This window comes from Propithecus coquereli, unplaced genomic scaffold (genome assembly GCF_000956105.1).
Source record: "Propithecus coquereli isolate 6110/MARCELLA unplaced genomic scaffold, Pcoq_1.0 Scaffold427, whole genome shotgun sequence".
Taxonomy (NCBI): domain Eukaryota; kingdom Metazoa; phylum Chordata; class Mammalia; order Primates; family Indriidae; genus Propithecus; species Propithecus coquereli.
In genome coordinates this window covers 1,967,801-1,978,871 of record NW_012150030.1, presented here as the reverse complement: position 1 = coordinate 1,978,871, position 11,071 = coordinate 1,967,801, and the positions used below count along the sequence as shown (strand labels likewise).

General features: G+C 34.1%; 1 protein-coding gene across 1 annotated transcript in view; it reads left to right on the top strand.

The window, feature by feature from the left end:
* Positions 1-7,964, top strand: part of DEPDC1 (DEP domain containing 1) — an 18,463-nt gene extending 10,499 nt beyond the window's left edge. The window contains exons 7-12 of the mRNA XM_012653760.1: positions 1-29; positions 1,261-2,112; positions 2,528-2,700; positions 4,356-4,532; positions 5,583-5,768; positions 6,476-7,964. Of these exons, the coding sequence (XP_012509214.1) occupies positions 1-29; positions 1,261-2,112; positions 2,528-2,700; positions 4,356-4,532; positions 5,583-5,768; positions 6,476-6,616 (1,558 nt within the window). The 3' untranslated portion in view covers positions 6,617-7,964. The remainder of the gene's footprint in view (positions 30-1,260; positions 2,113-2,527; positions 2,701-4,355; positions 4,533-5,582; positions 5,769-6,475) is intronic.
* Positions 7,965-11,071: the final 3,107 nt, after the last annotated feature.

Below are 11,071 nucleotides of genomic sequence, written 5' to 3'. Positions count from 1 at the left end.
ATATTACGAATTATTTGTGAACATTTTGGGTATGTATGGATTTTAATTATTTAAATTTATTAAAGTTTTCAAGTTTCTCATAACTTAAAAGATCTAAAAGCATAAGTATATATGAAGGTGGCAGGCCATAAATTATTTCAAAATTCAGTGATACTATGGTTGCTGTTATGTCATTTTTCAATGATTCAAATGTTTCCAATACCAGTTCTTCCTGATACCAATTGAATGTCCTACAATTCAATTCAATTCTGACACTAACTACCTAAATATAGGCCAGACCCCACAAGTTAAGGGCTCAGTTCCATAAGACTGCCCTCACTTCAGTGGCCAGACGCAAATGAGGTTCCCAAACTACTCGCATTTCTGCTTAGCCAACTACTAATTCAGGGATTCTTTTGATCCTCTCTCAAGTTCAATAATTCACTACATTGACTCATATAACTAAGAAAAGTGCTTTATTTATGATTATCGGTTTATTATAAAGAATAGAACTCAAGAATAGCCAAATGGAAGAGATGCACAGGGCAAGGTGTGGAGGTAGGGGGTGACAGGATTCCCATGCCTTCTCCAGGCACAGCACCTTCCCTGTATATCCATGTGTTCACCAACCCAGAAGCTCCCTAGCCTGCTTGTTTCAGAGTTTTAATTGAAGTTTCATTTTAGGCACGATTGATTAAATCACTGGCCATTGTTGATTGAGCTTAATCTTCAGCCCCTTCCCCTCTCAGGAGGTTGTAGGTAGGGATGAAAGTTCCAACCCTCTAAGCATGGCCAGCCATGAGTCACTTAGCTTAAATTCAGGTGTGCTCAAATAGGCTTGTTATGAATAACAAAAGACTTTCATCATTAGGAAATTCCGAGGGTCTTAGGAACTCCATACCAGGAACCAAGCACAAAGACCAAATATGTATATTTTATTATACCAAAGTTGTCTTATAATAGGTTTCTGGTACTTACAGACCGAGAACAGATATCTTTAAATGTATTCTGGCTCAATCCATTTAATTAGTCTGTTGAAATAATTGTTTTTAAGTCATTTATATCACAAGTGGGAAAACCACCAATCAGTCTTGCACGTTTGTAACCGAATGTTGCATGTATCCTATTTAAGTGGCTTCTGAATTAAGCAACTGCTATTTGTACTATACTAACAATATATACTATAGTGATGCTTTATTTTTTAACTTTACTATTGTTGTTGTTTTATTTTTGTCCACTGTCATACAGTTGCATCTTAATTTTTGTTTCATTTCCTGGTAGTTGTTTGTGGCTACATCACAGTTTCAGATAGACCCAGTGGGATACATAAAATCCAAGACCATCCACAGTCTTCAAAAACCCTTCACTTAAACAATTTGAATTCCTTCAAATCAACTGAGTGTCTTCTTCTTAGTCTGCTTCATAAAGACAAAAACAAAGAAGAATCAGATTCTACTGAGAGACTACAGATAAATGATCAAGGATTTCAAGAAAGATGTGCTAAGAAAATGCAGCTAGTTAATTTAAAAAACAGAAGAGGGAGTGCTAATGACATAATGGGAGGAAGTTGTCATAATTTAATAGGCTTACGTAGTATGCATGTTCTATCCTCTAACATCAAACCAAGGTGCTATTCTTTGGAAGGAATTGTAGATATGCCAGGGAATTCAAGTAAAGAGACGTCCAGTGTCTTCCATCAATCTGTTCTGAACATAGAAGGACGAAATAATAAACAATTTTTACAATCTGAGTCCAAACAGGAATTCCTATTGAATCTTCATTCACAGAAAAGTAATCAAAAGCCATTCAGTGTTGGTTTTAAGAGAACCTCTACTTTGACTGTTCAAGACCAAGAGGAGTTATATAATGGGAAATGCAAGTCAAAACAGCTTTGTAGGTCTCAGAGTTTGCTTTTAAGAAGTAGTACAAGAAGGAATAGTTATATCAATACACCAGTGGCTGAAATTATCATGAAACCAAATCTTGGACAAGGCAGCACAAGTGTACAAACAGCTATGGGAAGTGAACTCGGAGAGTCTAGTACCACAATCAATAAAAGACTCTGCAAAAGTACAATAGAACTTACAGAAAATTCTTTACCTCCAGCTTCTTCTATGTTGACTGGCACACAAAGTAAGGTTGTTGCTTTCAATGCATGCAATATTAATTTTAGTGTTTACTAACTCTGTGTTTTGCTTATCTGGCTTTTCTTCTCCAAAATTGCTTAATTATTTTCCTCCAAGAGGAATTATTGTACAAGACTTTTGTCATGGCATAACTAAGATTTATTCTACTTACCTAAAGCACTTTTCTTTTCCTCCAGTTTCACTTATTCTGAGTCACTTTAGTTGTAATAAGTGAAGGATTTTAATACTTAGAAATAGGTTGTAAAGAAAATAATGAGATCTTACTGTGCTTTTGAGGAATTTAGAAATTTCTAGAAATACTTAAATACTATTTTACTTTTTTATGTAACTGTATATACTGGTATTATGAAAGCAACTTGTATCATTGATGATTTTTTTGTGGGGGGAACTTTGCCTTCTAGGTTTGCTGCAACCACATTTAGAGAGGGTTGCCATCGATGCACTACAGTTATGTTGTTTGTTACTCCCCCCACCAAATCGTAGAAAGCTTCAACTTTTAATGCGTATGATTTCCCAAATGAGTCAAAATGTTGATATGCCTAAACTTCATGATGCAATGGGTACAAGAGCACTGGTAAGTTGATTTCTTATGAAAGAATAAGCTGTGGTTCATAAACCAAAGAAGGAAAACTAAACTATATAAAAGTACTACCCAAATGGTGTCTTGGTCTTGAAGTCCTAGATTCTTGGATTAGAAAGACTCCTTAAGTTCTAACTTTTCCTAGCAGCAGAATGTTCGGTATATTAATCCTTTGTGTGCAATCTGTTATATTTTCACTTCTTGGTGTTAATCTTAACTGAAGACTTTGCCTCCTCACTCATCCTGCGTCACTTCAGTGATTGACCAGATAATCAGACTGTATTATGTTGCCTTGTGCCAATTCTGTATGGTGGGGAAGGAAAAGGAGATGTAGGTATGTTGAAAGCTTAAGGGCACTATAACCACAGAAGTAGAGAACTAATGGGACATACTACAGTAAATCAGAATGTCTCAGAGAGTATGGTCGTGGGAAAGTAGGTCATTGTGGGCAAGAAGTTAGGAGGCTCTATTGCCAAGCAGTCTCAACTTTAATTTACAAGAGGTTCTTATAGGAAAGAACCTGGAGCTGTGCTTTCTTCTTCTACTCATTATTAAGGAAAGTTCTTTAAGAATGACAGACAACATAAAAAAGAATTACTCTTCAGTTATTATGACACTATTAAAAAACATAGGAAATTTGGAGGGGAAGATGTTTTGAGAGACAAGAGTGGGAAGGTGATAATTTTCATTTTGTCCTTTGGGGTTTGAAGTTATAGGACATCCAGGTGAAATTTATCCAACAGAATGTTGGAAATGTGAGCCTGGTGAAGAAAGGTCAGGACAGAAGGCTAATTTTTTGAGTCATGCACATGGAGATGATAGTTAAAGCTCTGAGAGTAGATGAGCTCTATGAGGGTAAGAATGTAGAACAAAAGCAAAACACTGAGGACTGAGCCTTAGAAGGAGTTAGGAAAACCTGACTGACATGTAAGAATAAAACTAAAAATATTTCAATTCAGTAAATATTTTGATCATCTATTATGTGCAAAATACTTAAAACAGTATTCTGATATTCTAATTATTTTAGAATGAGGAGTGTATGTGTTATAGTTAGTGGGTTATATGGATATGAATGAGAGTAATGAGTTTTAAAACACAAAATTTATCCCAAGATTTGAAGATTTATTATAATGGAATTAAAAAATCTGTATTAAATTGCTATTTAAAGATTAGTAGAATAAGCATTAAAAACTGCCTTCCTAAGTTTCAAAAGATAATGTTGCCAACTTTGCAACCACTTATGAATATAGGTGTTCTATATGTTATATATTCTCCAGGTTTGTGTTTTTATGGCATTCATTTAACATAATAAGTTATTGTGATCTGACAATCTTTAAGCTTAAGGAATGTATCTATATGGTATTAATAGAACCTCTGGTGTTAACTGATAAAATTGTGGCAAAATTAAAGAAAAACCTAAGCCTTTTTTAACCCTTTAGAATTGTATTAAGGAAATACTTTAAAAACAGACTTAAACATAATAGAATTCTTACCTTCCTAATTATATATATTATTGTCCTCATTTTTAAGCTGAAGTCTGCTTATCATTTTATCTCAATACTTCATATAATGCCACCTGAAAATTACTGATATTCTAATATATATGAAACCTTAGGTTTTTAAATTCACATCTTTCAATATGTTTCTAGATGATACATACTTTTTCTCGGTGTGTGCTATGCTGTGCCGAAGAAGTGGATCTTGATGAGCTTCTTGCTGCAAGATTAGTTTCTTTCTTAATGGATCATCATCAGGAAATTCTTCAAGTACCCTCTTACTTACAGACTGCTGTGGAGAAACATCTTGACTACTTAAAAAAAGGACATGTAAGTATTGTGAGTCTTAAAGTTCTCTGCATTAGTCAGTTGCAAGTGGCAAACTCATCTCAAACTAGCTTAATCAAAAAGGGAGACTGTATCAGCTCATATAAACAACCTCTAAAAGTCAGGAATATAGACAGAATATGGGACTTAAATAGCGATAGGACTCTATTTCTATCCCTCCATCTCTTATTTCTGTTTTGGTCCTGTATTTGACAGTGGCTCCTTCACATGATGAGGAATCACAGCCTTAAATTTGCAATTCAAAGGAAAGGGCTATCCCTTCACCTCTAATTTGAAAAGTTCCGGGTATGGACTCTTGACTGGCCCAGTCAAGGTTAAATGGGCATCCTTTGGGAGGTTGAGAGTGAGTAGAATGGAGGGAGGATCATACTCTGGTTCTGCATAGATTAGAGGAGAATTTGTTCTTCAAAAAAGGTGAGAGTACAGAGGGTAAAATGGGAAGGGACTGTTAGAAGAAGGGGAGAAGGAATACTCAGCAGCCAGAACAAGAAATAACTGCTATATTCAGTCTTTGGCTGCCCAACAAATGTATTCATGTTTTTCTTATACATACCATTCTAATATTGCCCTGGTTTATCATAATTTAAACTATTCCCTATTTATCCCCAATTTCTTTCTTATCAACAGATGTTATAGGCTTTGCCCATGCCTCTAGGCCTCGAAAACAGGATGTGAAAACTAAAAGTATTTCAATTCAGTAAATATGCTGATCATCTGGTAAAAAAAAAAAATAGGACATTAATTCAGAACATTAGTATTTTAAGATGAATTAAAATATCACTTAGATTGTTATTTTACAGTTAAAAGAATAAAATAACTTGCTGAAGGCTACAAAGCTAGTAGGTGTAGAGTTAGGATTTAGAGCTTACTGACTCATCACTACTCCTGCATAACACATAGTTTTCTCAATGTGTTGACTGTTTGATTCATAGCAAAATAATAGGTAGTATATCTATTCAAAAAACACTTTACCGTGTATTTAATAAGAACATAACCAGAATTAACAAACTTGTATCATTTTGTTCACTACAGATTAAAAATCCTGGAGATGAAGAAATTGCTCCTCTGCCAATTTATTCATACTGTAAGCAGATTAGCGCTCAGGAGTTTGATGAACAAAAAGTTTCTACCTCTCAAGCTGCAATTGCAGAACTTTTAGAGACTATTATTAAAAATAAGAGTTTACCCCTAAAGGAGAAAAGAAGAAAACTAAAACAGGTAAGAGAGTGAACAAGTTTTCAATCATGTAAATATTTTCTAATATGCTGTTACTGGTCGTTTTTTAATAACATTTAGAATCTAATTCTTTTAATATTTTTGATATATAGGCTATATATTTTGCTGCATTGTATATGTACATTAAACTACAAAAATACTTGAGTGCCTACTTGATTTTACTCATCCTGAATTTTAAAATAATAATAGATAACTCTCCATTGTTACTGGTGTTTTGTGTAATTATAGCTTGGATTAGCCTGGGGAAGCAATTATAAAATCTGGATTATAATACATATCTTTGGCTTTTCACTATCCTTTAGAATTTTTAGCTCTAAAAACCCAGCATCCACAAGATCTGGCAAGTCCAATTCCAAGTCTGAGGCACTCAGATATGAATTATACTACATCCTCGCAACCTTCATAGACTTTACCAATGGGAAAGAAAAAGATCTGGAAATTAGGGGGAGAATTAGCAACAGAGGAGACTCCTAGAATGGTAATGCTAAATAGGATCTAAGAGATCTTATAGTGTATTAAATACCTTTCACATAAGAGAAAAGAGAGGGAGAGGCGAGGGCAAAATGAAAGGATTTTCATTTCTATAATAATTCTTTGAGAAGGCACTGAATTCTTATAAAATGTTAAGCACTGACTTCAGCTAGGGAGATAATGTTAAATACCCTCTAATTCTTTGCCTCGTTTTTCAGTTTCAGAAGGAATATCCCTTGATATATCAGAAAAGATTTCCAACCACAGAAAGCGAAGCAACACTTTTTGGTGACAAACCTACAATCAAGCAACCAATGCTGATTTTAAAAAAACCAAAGTTTCGCAGTCTGAGATACTAACTGAATTAAAAATTATGTAACTTGTGGAACTTTGATATATGAAGCCATATCTGAGAACCTACCTACTAAAAAGGAAGTCTGTTACTAATAGGGACTTCCTAAATAAACACATTATGCAGGGAGGTGCCAAAATAGTTGTTTATCAATATGAGATTGCTAAGAAACTACTAGTTCTCAACTGACAGCACCTAACAATAGGTGATACCAAATATTTTAACCAGGAACAATCGTTAGTTTTTAATACAACTATCAGGAAAAGGTATCATGATGTGTACTAAAATTGTATTTACTTGAATTTTGAAAACTGAGCTGTGTCCATCAAGATTAAGCTGTAATTCTGTTCTTAAAAGAAAAACTATATATAAGTCCATAGATAATTAGCTGAAGAACTAGTTGTTTAGGGTTACTTCTTTGTTTCTAAGTTTAAGAATGTGAAGACTATATGAAAGCTCAATGAATTAATTCTCAATTGCTAAATGTTGCACTCTTTTGTATATTCTTTTTCTACTTTTGACCTATTTATATATATGTATGTATTTTTAAAACATTTATATATATTATAACATTTTGGTTTTGCCTTAAACATTATCCTGACTGCTTTAGTCATTTGTTCAATGTATTTTGAATTCTTATTTTCATAATCTACTAGAAGGTGGTGATTTAAAGGAAGTATAAGGCAATCATGTATTCGTTTAAAAGATTTATTTAGCAACTGCTATGTGCTTTCATTGTTCCAGATATGTGGAAATAATGATGAATAAAACAAAATATCCTCCCTTGAGGTATTTATTTTCTAATCGAGGGAGATAACCTATCAGATGCTTAAAATAAAAATATACTCAGTGAAGTCAAGGTATATGGAATCCTTCAGCTGAAGACTGACTTCTATGATTATGGAATAGTTCTGTAAGCTAGCCGTTTTTAAGCTGGTATTCATTAGAATCATGTGGGTAGTTTTAAACATTTGTATGCCCAGGGCCTACCTTATACCAATTAAATCTGAATTTTAGGGGTGTTATATAGGCATCAGTATTTTTTTTAATTCTCTAGGTGATGTCTAATATTCAGCCAACTTTGAGAATCAGTGCCTTAAATGCTTTTTTATAAACATTCAAATAAATGTCAAGATGGGAGCACACTCACTTTGTATTCATTGGAAGAAAATGCCAAGTATAAATGCCTCTCATCTTAACACAAGGTTCTCCATATTTCTGCTTGATTTATTTGTTACAAACTTGAAGAAAGTTGTCTTCCATTTTTTATTCCAAGATTTTTTAAATATCTATTCCTTAAGTGTAAAGAAATATATAATGCCTGGGATGTAATAGACTCTTAATGTTTAATGACTTCTGTTTTCTCAATGTAATTTCATACTATCTATAAAATGATATATTCCATTTAACATTACTACTTTTTATTGAAAACTTGGACAGAAATTATAACTATACCTTTAGCCCAGAAACCCTGGCTGTAAAATTATTGAGCCAAATTAGAATTCTTTCCAAGGTGTTTGTAAGCTAAAACTTTTCCTGTTTAAAAGTATGTGATAATGTGAATTATGTTACAAATTGAGATAAAAATTACTGTGAGTTTGTAACAATTTAATTTTGCTTTTGTATTTATTGACATTAAATATATAAATATTATAAAGATGTAAACTTTCATTTTCATTAGTGTACATACAATTGAGATTACAAAATACATGGTTTAACGCTAATAACATGAACTCTGAAGTCAGGTTTGAATCCTTTCGTGCTATCAACTATTTAGTAACCTCAGACAAGTTAACTTCTCTAAGCCCCAGTTTTCTTATCTGTAAAATGAAGATTATAGTAGTACCTCTCTTTTTGGATCGTTGTGAGGATTAAGTATGATAATGCATGTAAAGTGTTTAGCACGGTGTCTAACATAGAATAAGCACTCTAAATATTAGCTATTATTACTAACTAGAATCATGTGGAATTATAGCACTAGAAGAGAACTTAGCAAAAAGGTAGTCCTCTCAAATGCTTTGGGCAGACATGAGCCAAAACAAATTATGAACAATTGATGAATCTTACTAAGCTATTTTAAGTTAATGAAACAAAGGTTCTTATTATACACAGTGGTTGAAAATGTTTGATCTAGTAGAGAGGGAAAGTTTGATGAGGAAGGAAGGAGTAGATATCTTCAGAAATAATATGCTTGAATCTGAAAGCATATGGGATCCAGTGCACAAGTATAGAGGGCTTAGCCTAGGCTGGAACATGGACTGATTACCTTGTAACAGAAAGAAAGTAAGAATATTTAAGTTCAGATACAGATGGTTTGATTGGTAGATTCAGTGTTAGTTGCATGTAGAAATTATTCTGATTGCTTTTGCTTCCTTAGGAAATAAATTCAACTGCTGAGAGTAGAGGGGCAGTGGGAAGGATGTATATTTAAAGAGGTGTGAAATAGTCTAACTGGGAATGCACGGGTTCCACAAGATCAAATGATGTCTGGTTGTTTTATAAATTATAGTTCTGATCGTAGAAATCATTGCCTTCTATCCCCAATATCTAGTGGTAATTGGTATCATGTAGACCCACTCTCCCTCCCCACATTGTCCAAATAGTTATGTGGCATTTAGTAGTGGAAAATACATGGAATTTCCCACTGACTCACCTTTCTGTTCTGGAGAAACTTAAACTCTGAGTCTCCTCAACTATAAAATACGAGTATCTACCGAATGAAGTTACTGTGGTAGTCTTGAACTTAGCAAGCCTATGCTCAATTTTTAAATCCTTTCTTCTTGCTTTATATTGAACTTAAGATCTCATTAAAATTCCTTTGCTATCAAATTTCTAGTATCTTACAATATATTTTCTAATCTATCAGTGGTAAATTTTTGACCTCATGTTTGATGGATTAAAGATAGTTCTGGAATTTTATACCCTGGTAATCTGTAACACCAACAAATATATCACCCTTTGACTTCAAAGCTGATGTGTGTGTGTACATATGCACAGGTGTATGTGGTGTTATTGTTGAAACATTTATGGGAAAGAAATGAAGGATAGCTAATTTTAATATTAAACTAAAATGGAAGGTCAGTTCATCCAAATAAATTTAATAGTTCTAAATACAATAAAGTATTCTGAGGCAACTCAGAATAATTAACTCAGAATTAACTTTTATTAAGAATCTTTTATTTTTTCAGAACTGAGAAAAAAGTGCATCTTAGTTGTTTTTATCTCTTCTGAAAACCTCTCAGAATGTGTACTGAAGAAACACAGAATGTTTAAGACAAAACAGTGTTGACTTTTGCTCATTATAAAAAAAAAATTTTGTGTGAAAGCCTAGCTTCACATACATTAGTTGACCTCTGAATTGTCCTTTCTGCTATAAGTAGCTAGAAAACCAGACAAAATATACTAAACAAGTATTTTCAGACATTGGATTACAGGTAATAGAGGGCTATGATCCCTGTGAAAAAGAAAACAAAGGAGGTAAATAATGGCTAATTTTTTTCTAGATGTGATGAAGAGCACAAACCCACAGAAGCTCAAGTAACCTCAAGCAAAAGAAATGTAAAACCACACCAAGGCACGTATAATCAAGTTGCTGAAAACTAAAGAGAAAAATCTTAAAAGTGGCCAGAGAAAAAAACGTATACAAAATGTAAGAATGAAGGTAGATTTCTTGTCAAAATCTGTACAGTCCAGGAAACAATTGAGTACTATTGCTTAAGATACGTTGTCTTGGCTGGGAGCTGGTGCCAGCTTCCTAGGACTATTCCTAGTTATAACCATCTTTGGTCATGTTCCTCCTAATACTGAGACGAATATTTGTGGTTAGGAGATTTACTTGGGACTGACACTTGTAAGAAAGTGATGGAATTTCTATTTTTAGCTCTCTGAGGTATCTCCAAATTCTTTTCCACAGAGGTTGCACTGATTTGCAGTCCCACCAGCAGTGTAAGAGTGTTCCTGTCTCTCCACAACACTAGGTTGATCACATGGCAGAAATACTCTCTAGGGATTAGGGGGATGGGGGGCAAATCTACAACTAAAGGACACGGGGAGCACTAAAGGGAGGGAAGGGCATGGCTTTAACCCGCATTTGGGTGAGGCAAAGACATAAAGTGTAACTATAATGTTTGTACCCTCACAATACCCTGGAATAATAAATAAAAAAATAAAATAAAAAAGTGATGGAGATGGGGTGGGGCAGAATAAGAATTTGAACTGCAATACAGTAGCGACAGAGGCCTCAGCTGATCCCATAGGGGGCTCTGGAGCAGGGATGACCTTTCAGAATTGTCCCAAATTAAGGAACGGGGCTGGTCTTTGTACCTTAGTATAAACCAGTCTCTGGATATGGGCTGATCCTGGGGAGTAGATGTAACCTTGGGTAAGACAGTTGTCTTTAGCCAAGCACAGTTCCTAAAGAGGAATGCAGCCAGTATTTCTGGCAGCTGGGGGAATAAATGAC